Here is an 8,110-nt window from a genome sequence, read left to right as displayed (position 1 = left end):
ATTTGCACTATAAAATCGTGCCTGTTTTTAATGTGATGCCTGAGGGTGGGTAGATCTCAAGCATCCAATATTGACCTTCGGCCTTCTCCCTTGGGGACATGAATTTTTAAAAATTCTCTGCATCTTTTGATGATGTGTACTACAGATGATGTTATAATGTTACGTTTGTGTGGGCTAGTGAGCACCGGGCTCACATGAACATTACCATGGATATGGAAAAACCAAGTGAAAGTACCACCGATTAACACCACTCCCTATCTTCTACAAAGGAAGATCACCAAGGACCTACCTGCGGGGACATCGCCCCCAGTGGTCTTCTGATCTGGGCCTTTGCTGCCCCTAGGAACCTACGCACCCAGGCTAGGATGCATACATATGCCACCATGGACAGGGACAAATGGACAGGATAGGAAGACACACCGAGCCATAATCAGACCATACAGCATCCAATACACAAACACTAGCAGCAGATGATAATGCTAGAAATGCCAGATATTTGTTGATATTTTGGCCAAATTATGGAAGCTAGCGGGCCACGTCACAGCTCCCGGCAATACTGCTAATCCCTACACTAACCAGGAGTCCAGTGACATAACTAAACAAGAACACAAGACACAAACCCTTCTTGCAGCCACCACACATAGAACCTGCTCACACCGCACAGAGAGAGAGAATGAGAACAGAGAAAGCTGAACACACTCACACCTGGGAAGACAGCTTTATGTGTACCAACCTAGAGTGATTGGCTGACTGGAGACACACACACACCTGGGAAGACAGCTTATATGTGTACTGACCTGAAGTGATTGGCTAACTGGAGACACACATACCCAGCCAGCACAATCCCCCACACCCGAGCAGGAAAAATCCAGAGAACCTGTAGTACAACAGATCGCAGGAGACAGACGTGACAGATATTCAGTGTTCACAATTTTACTAGGGGAAACATTTTTCTGAATTTGTTCCATAACACTGGTATTTAGATGCAGTTTTTCACAGATTGGTTAACCTCTGGCCATCTTTGCTTCTGAGAGACTCTGCCTCTCTAACATATGTTTTTTTATACAGAATCATGTAACTTAGTAGAAAGTTGCCCCTCCAGCTGTTTTTAATTAGTACCACTTACTTTTCTAGCCTTTTGTTATCCCTGTCTCAATTCTTTGAAATGTATTGTTGCCATCAATTTCTAAATGAAATGGAAAAGGTCTGATTTTCACCTTCTGAAGTGTCCTATGTTCTGTTGTGAATAAAATATGGTTATATGAGATTTCAAAATCAATTGCATTTTTTTTTCTTATCATTTATTTGCATTTTACACAGTGTACTAACGTTTTTTGGAATTTGGGTTGTATTATGCTACATGATATACTTGCTAGAAAGAGCACAGCACCTGTCAATGAGTTGCATTGGATATTGCAGCTCAGCTCCAATAAAGTGAATGGAACTGAGCTGCAATAAATCGTAAAGATAGAAATACCTCTGTAAGACTGAAACATTAACCAGAAAGTTAGAAGAAAAGAACAACAAACTTAAAGAACTAAGTTCTACAGATTTTTCTTCTTGTGTGTTAATGTAACATATGTCTTTCTCTTGGAAAGAAGCTAATTATTTATGAGATAACGGTCCATTTGGGAAATGTATCTCATCTTGTGGGATATTATTTTCAGACCAGAAAGTTGAAATAATCACCAAGGGAATGCTTCCAAACTGAAAGTTCTGTTATAAAGGGACTATGAATTTAGGCAAACAGCATAAACTGCCTCTTCAAAAACTAATGTGCAGTATGCTGTATGGACATATCATCAGAAATTCAAACATACTACAGCTGGGAGAACAGGTAAGGAACGTGGAGTTTTTCCTTTATTATATATCATAGCTGTGGGATATTTCAGATTTGAATAGTTCTAGAGATATCTAGATAGTTTTAGGTAAAAAGATGTGAGAAGAAAATTGATAAATATTAGTTAGATTGATAAACTCTTAAAGTAAGAGATAGATATTAGCCCTTTTTGAGACAGTCATTTTTCTTTTTGTTTCCTTTTTTTATTAATTACTCCCCATTTACAAAAAGTAACTTTTTTATTTCCATTTTTATTAAACTTATGAGGGCTTGTTTATTTGTGGGATGAGTTTTATTTTCCAATGGTACCATATAATCTTCTGAAAAACTTAATTTCTATGTGGGGGACTTGTAAAAAAAGCAAATAATTGCATCATTTTTGGGAGGTCTTATATTTACGGTGTACACACTGTGACAAAAATGACACATTAACTTTATTTTGTGGATCAGTACAATTATGGTGATACTAAATTCATTGTGCACTACTTTAATAAAATAAAATCTCTCTAACCCTTTAGGGACATAACCTTTTTTTCAGTTTTTTTTTCACCACTTTCAAAAGACCGCAACTCATTTACCCATTAACATGGTGTATGAGGGCTTGTTTTCTACATGAGAAGCTGAATTTTTCAATGGTACTATTTAATTTACCATGTAATGTACAGGAAAGCTCTTAAAAAATTCTAAGTGGAGTGAAATGGAAAAAAGGCAATTCTGCCATCATTGGGGGTCTTGTACAGTGTACACATTACAGAAAAAAATTACATGTTAACTTTACTCTATGGGTCAGTATGATTATGATGATACAAACTTTATATACCGTATTTTTTGCTCTATAAGACGTACTTTTGAACCTGCCAAAGGGAGGGGGGAAAGCCAATGAGTCCTACAGAACAAACTTGCTGAAATTCGGACCTGGCCTGCAGCTGTGTGATAGGGATCGCAAGTCCTTATCACACAAAGTTCCTTTTGAGGGTCACTAGTGAAGAATAGGAGGATCCCTGAAACCGTTTCCCAGTGTCAAATCATAAAAATTACAACTAATAACTTTATTTAATGTAGAACTAATGGGTGAGTTTAAAATATGATTTTTCTGTATTTCTTTTGCTGTACTTCTTTTAATACATATATTTTTTTTCTTTTCAAGTAATTAAATATCTTCTGACAACTATAACTTTTTTTTCTGTCAACATTATTGAGTGGGGGCTTGTTTTTTAAAGAACATCCTGCAGTTTCTATTGGAACCATTTTGGCTTAGATATGATTTATATTAATTTTTTTTCTTGGAGATGGGGTGAACAAAAAAGCGTAGATCTGATGTTGCATATTTTTTTTCTAATGAGGTTCACCATGCTGGACAAATAATGCATTACTTTGATATAATGGAGTTTTACGGATGTAGCAATATTATTTTTTTTTTTATTACAAATGTGTGAAAAGGTTTTTTACATTTTTTATTACTCTTGTTTTTTTCAAGAATAAAACTTTTGTAAACAGAGATTTACATTTCTTTTTTTTTTTAGCTCCCACAGGGGACTTGAACTTGCGGTCTTTTGATCACTCCTGCAGTATATTGTTATAGTATTATTACATTATACTGCAATCTGGCTAGCAGTCTATCAAGTCACACCACAGGCATGGATTCATAGGCAATATATACTTGTAGTCCTGGGAGCCTAAGTTTCCTTGGCAACTGAACGACACTCCGCAATCTCATCGCAGGGGAAGGGCTATTTGAGACTCCTGAACTCCGATCAAGGCAATTAAATGCCACTAGAATTAACGGCAGCATTTAAAGGGTTAAAAGCCACGATCAGTGCGAGCGCTGATCGCAACTGTTGCCAGCGGGTGTCAGCTGTTAGAAATCACCCACATTGTATGGATAAAGATTGGCTCCAGAACTCGATTCACACTAAGGCCTTAGTCAGACGGGCGTTTTTTCGCGCGATTTGCGGATCGCATGACGGATGCGCATCCGCAAATCGCGTGACCGGTGCCCGAAAATCGCCCGAAAATGTGCTCCTAGCCGCGTTTCATTAGAAACGGGCCGGAGCTGTCCAGCGCATTGCATTCAATGGAGTCGGCAATACAGCCCGCTCCATTGAAAGCAATGCGCTGCGGGCGAGTGTGGGATGAATTGTCGGGAAGGGCTTAAATATATAAGCCCTTCCCTGCAATTCATCCAGAAAAGTGTTAAAATAAAATATATATATATACTTACCTGCTCCCGGCAGCCGGAGTTCCGCGCGGTCGGCCTGCAGTGGGTGTGAAGGGGGTGTGAGTCAGACCTGCCCCCTGATTGGCTCAGCGCTGAGAAAAAACGCCCGACTGACTAAGGCCTTACAGTCACCATAACGCTTTCTTTTTTCCTTCAATGCATCTGTGTGATTGTGTGGAGCACATAATACTTTTTGATCACTTTTTATAAAATGTTTTTTTTTTTAAATGGCGTTGTGTTTTTTTCTGACTGTGTTCACTGAGCAGGATTAAAAACATGCCAAATATGTATGGTTTTTTGTTTAGATGTTCATGATAACTGGAAAAGGAGTGTTTATTTTTAAAAATTCTTATTTTAATAGTTAATCTTATTTTCGCTTTTTTTTATTAGTTCACACATGGGACTTGAACTTGTGACTATAATATGCTCCAATACTTTAGTATTGCAGTATATTGTACTTTTATAGGCATTTAAACCCTGCCTCGGGCAAATGCTCGTTCTCTTGCAAAAAAACTCATTAATTGGATCATTTGTGAGAGCATAAAAATGGCTACACATCTTCCTGTCTAAAGCAATGACATCTGTATTAATGTTTTCATTCTCCCAGCCACTCGTACAGAGCAGTGTTCCCATCATGCCCATGTTTGGCTTTGATAAGAACACCCCTTTAAGCTTTAGTAATTAAATCTTTAGTTCTCGACAAAAACTAGTTTCATTCATGGGATCAGTTTCTCAATTTATAGATAACTGAAGATCGAAGGAGATCCCAATTGCCACAACCCTATTGATATGACTTTTATGATATGTATGACTGACCTTTATGGACAATCCTTATAAAATAAAGATGATTTCACCTTCCCGTTTTGACGTTTAGGAAAAATAATCAAAAGAAGAAGATGAATGCTACCCACCAGCAGAATGTGGAGGAGTTTACTCTCCTTGGACTGAACACTTTTCCTAACCTGAGTATTGCCCTGTTCATCCTTCTACTCATCGTCTACATTCTCATATTGATCGCCAATCTTCTCATCATGGTAACGGTGTATTTTGAGTCCCATCTCCATTCAGCCATGTATTATTTCCTTAGCAGATTATCTTTGGTAGACCTGTGCTACGCATCGGTGACTGTCCCTAAAATGCTGGTTGACTTTCTATCGAAGACAAACACGGTTTCCCTTGGTGCCTGTTTCACACAGCTCTTCTTCTTACACTTCTTTGCAGGAACTGAGTGCCTCCTGCTTACCGTCATGGCGTACGACCGCTATGTGGCCATATGCAACCCTCTACGGTATTCTAGTATTATGAACAAGGTCATTTGTTGCTGGTTGGAAGCGGTGTGCTGGGTCATAAGCTTCTTCCACTCCATCGTGCAGATAATATTAACCTGTCAACTGAAGTTCTGTGGCCCAAACAGAATCGACCATTTCTTCTGTGACATCCATCCCTTGTCTGTATTATCCTGCTCAGATATCTTCATCATTGAGATAATATTTGTGGCAAACAGCGGCTTGATAGCCACACTATCTTTTATCATCTTGCTTATCTCCTACATGGGGATTATCAACACCGTAGTGAAGACCAGATCTGATGAAGGGACGGGCAAAGCCTTTTCCACATGTGCCTCCCATCTCATTGTGGTCACCCTCTTTTTCGGACCTAGTATTTTCATCTATATGAGGCCCTCAGTTTCTTTTGCGGCTGATAAAATGGTGTCGATATTTTATACAGTGCTGACACCCTTATTAAATCCAATTATATATACTCTCAGAAACAAGGAGGCAAAAGCTGCCATTAAGTCCTTCTTGGGGAAGAAACTTTCCTGGACACATTGAATGTGTTTCAAAAGAAGTTTGTGATATTGCAAAAACAAGTGGATTACACATATCTGTGTGTCCTTAAGGTCCTCCAGGATAGCATCTCTTAGAAGCCCCTTAAACATTTTAGACATTAGACTTACTGGCCTGTAGTTTCTAGGTTCACTTTTTGACCCTTTTTTTGAATATTGGCACCAGATTTGCTATGTGCCAATCCAGTGGCATAGACCTTGTTACTATAGAGTCCCTAAATATAAGAAGCAATGGTCTGTCTATTAAATTACTTAATTCCCTTAGAACCCGGAGATGTATGCAATCAGGACCCTGATTGTCTATTTTAATCTGTTTAAGGTGGCTTTGCCCTTCCTCCTGGGTTAGACTGGTGACATTCAATGGAGAGCTTACTTTATTACTCTACATTTCACCTGGCATTTCATTTTCCTGAGTAAATATACTGGTGAAAAATCTATTTAATACATTTGTTTTCTCCTCATCGCCCCCTCTCCAAACATCTTCCTACATTATTTTTTAAAGGGCCAACACTTACAGTATTCATTTTTTTACTATTGATATATATTAATTGGGTTCTAAACCTCTGGGATCCCCACTGATCGCTAACATGGGGGACTTAGTCCATCTTCTAACCCTGGATGCATGGCTGAATCAGGCCCATTTTAATACCTTAAAGGGGTTGTCTCGTGGCAGCAAGTGGGGTTATACACTTCTCTATGGCCATATTAATGCACTTTGTAATATACATCGTGCATTAAATATGAGCCATACAGAAGTTATACACTTACCTGCTCCGTTGCTGGCGTCCTCGTCTCCATGGTGCCGTCTAACGCTGTCTTCTGCTTCCATTTAGATGCGCTTGCGCTGTGCGGTCTTCTGCTGTGTTCAATGGAGCTGCTCCGGCGCCGGAGAGCTGGTCTGCGCATGCGCAGGAGACCTCGGTGGCGCGAGCACGCCGGAGCAGCTCCATTGAACACAGCAGAAGACCGCACAGCGCAAGCGCATCTAAATGGAAGCAGAAGACAGCGTTAGATGGCACCATGGAGACGAGGACGCCAGCAACGGAGCAGGTAAGTGTATAACTTCTGTATGGCTCATATTTAATGCACGATGTATATTACAAAGTGCATTAATATGGCCATACAGAAGTGCTGAACCCCACTTGCTGCCACGAGACAACCCCTTTAATGGGTCCAGTGCAGGGGTATTAAAATGGACTTCCCAACACTCACCATCACCCCTTGCCCTTTGCGCCACCATCCCACCCTCTTAGTTCCCGAATTTTTCACACTACCATCCTATTACTACCCCCATTGAACCTAACATTACCCCTAAAAAATTCTGGTGTCCTCTCTGTGGCCCCTGAAGCTTTTTGTCCCCGCTCTTTGTCGTCTGGCCCCCCCTAAGTCTGTCTCACTTAATGTACCTTCACACTTGCATTTGCACTTTCAGTTATAATTCCGTCCCTCTGTTCCATTTTTGGAGCAGAGAAACAAAATTAAAAAATAAAGAAATTATTAAATTTTTCTCGACTAACTTCAATGGTTTAAAAAAATGAAATACTTTCCATTTATTTTCGTTTAGTTATGGTTCCTTTTTTTACCGGAACAAATCATGCTGTAGAATGTAGGGGAAGAGGATAAGTAAATCAGCAGTGGTACAGGGGGCAGGGCCATTTGTCCCTTGGCCTTCCCATCCCACCAGCCCAGTAGCAATGGCATGGTGTGCCTACATTGAAGGCACATCATTGGTACCTGTTAGTGCAGCTCAGTCCTGTTCAAGTGAGCTGCAGTACCAGGCAAAGCCACACTCATAGGCACATCCCTCTACATAAGTAATCAATGAAGGGCACATGGTCCCTTAATTTGATGATTGGTTTGACTTTTGGGGCCCCAATGGTCAAACACTGATGCTCAATTCTAAGGATAGGCAATCAGTGTTGATGTCCTAGAAAAAGGCCTTTAAAGCATACCATTCTGGCTACCTGTATTTGCAGCTAGGGAGAACTTACTGAATGCTTCTGTTCAAATCAATAATCCATGTGTTTTCAATTAGCTCCTGAGCTCCCTCTTGTGTGGCTTTAGGCAGCAAGAATTTTATCATATATATATATATATATATATATATATATATTTTTTTTTTTTATGGTAGGATATGTATGCATTAGTTTAAAATTGTTTATCACTACAGTGTTGACAGATTCTAATCAGCAACCAGCACAATTTA

At 39.7% G+C, this 8,110-nt stretch overlaps 1 protein-coding gene across 1 annotated transcript; it reads left to right on the top strand.

Annotated features, from left to right (window-relative positions):
- The first annotated feature begins 4,954 nt into the window (after positions 1-4,954).
- Positions 4,955-5,890, top strand: LOC136633579 (olfactory receptor 4Q3-like). The gene has a single exon (XM_066609341.1). The coding sequence runs from the start codon at positions 4,955-4,957 to the stop codon at positions 5,888-5,890; it is 936 nt and encodes a 311-aa protein (XP_066465438.1).
- Positions 5,891-8,110: the final 2,220 nt, after the last annotated feature.

Source organism: Eleutherodactylus coqui, chromosome 6 (genome assembly GCF_035609145.1).
Source record: "Eleutherodactylus coqui strain aEleCoq1 chromosome 6, aEleCoq1.hap1, whole genome shotgun sequence".
Taxonomy (NCBI): domain Eukaryota; kingdom Metazoa; phylum Chordata; class Amphibia; order Anura; family Eleutherodactylidae; genus Eleutherodactylus; species Eleutherodactylus coqui.
This window is presented reverse-complemented; position numbering and strand designations above follow the sequence as displayed.

Excerpts from the sequence above, each read along its gene's own strand:
- LOC136633579 (XM_066609341.1), top strand. The coding sequence starts at position 4,955 with ATGAATGCTACCCACCAGCAGAATGTGGAGGAGTTTACTCTCCTTGGA.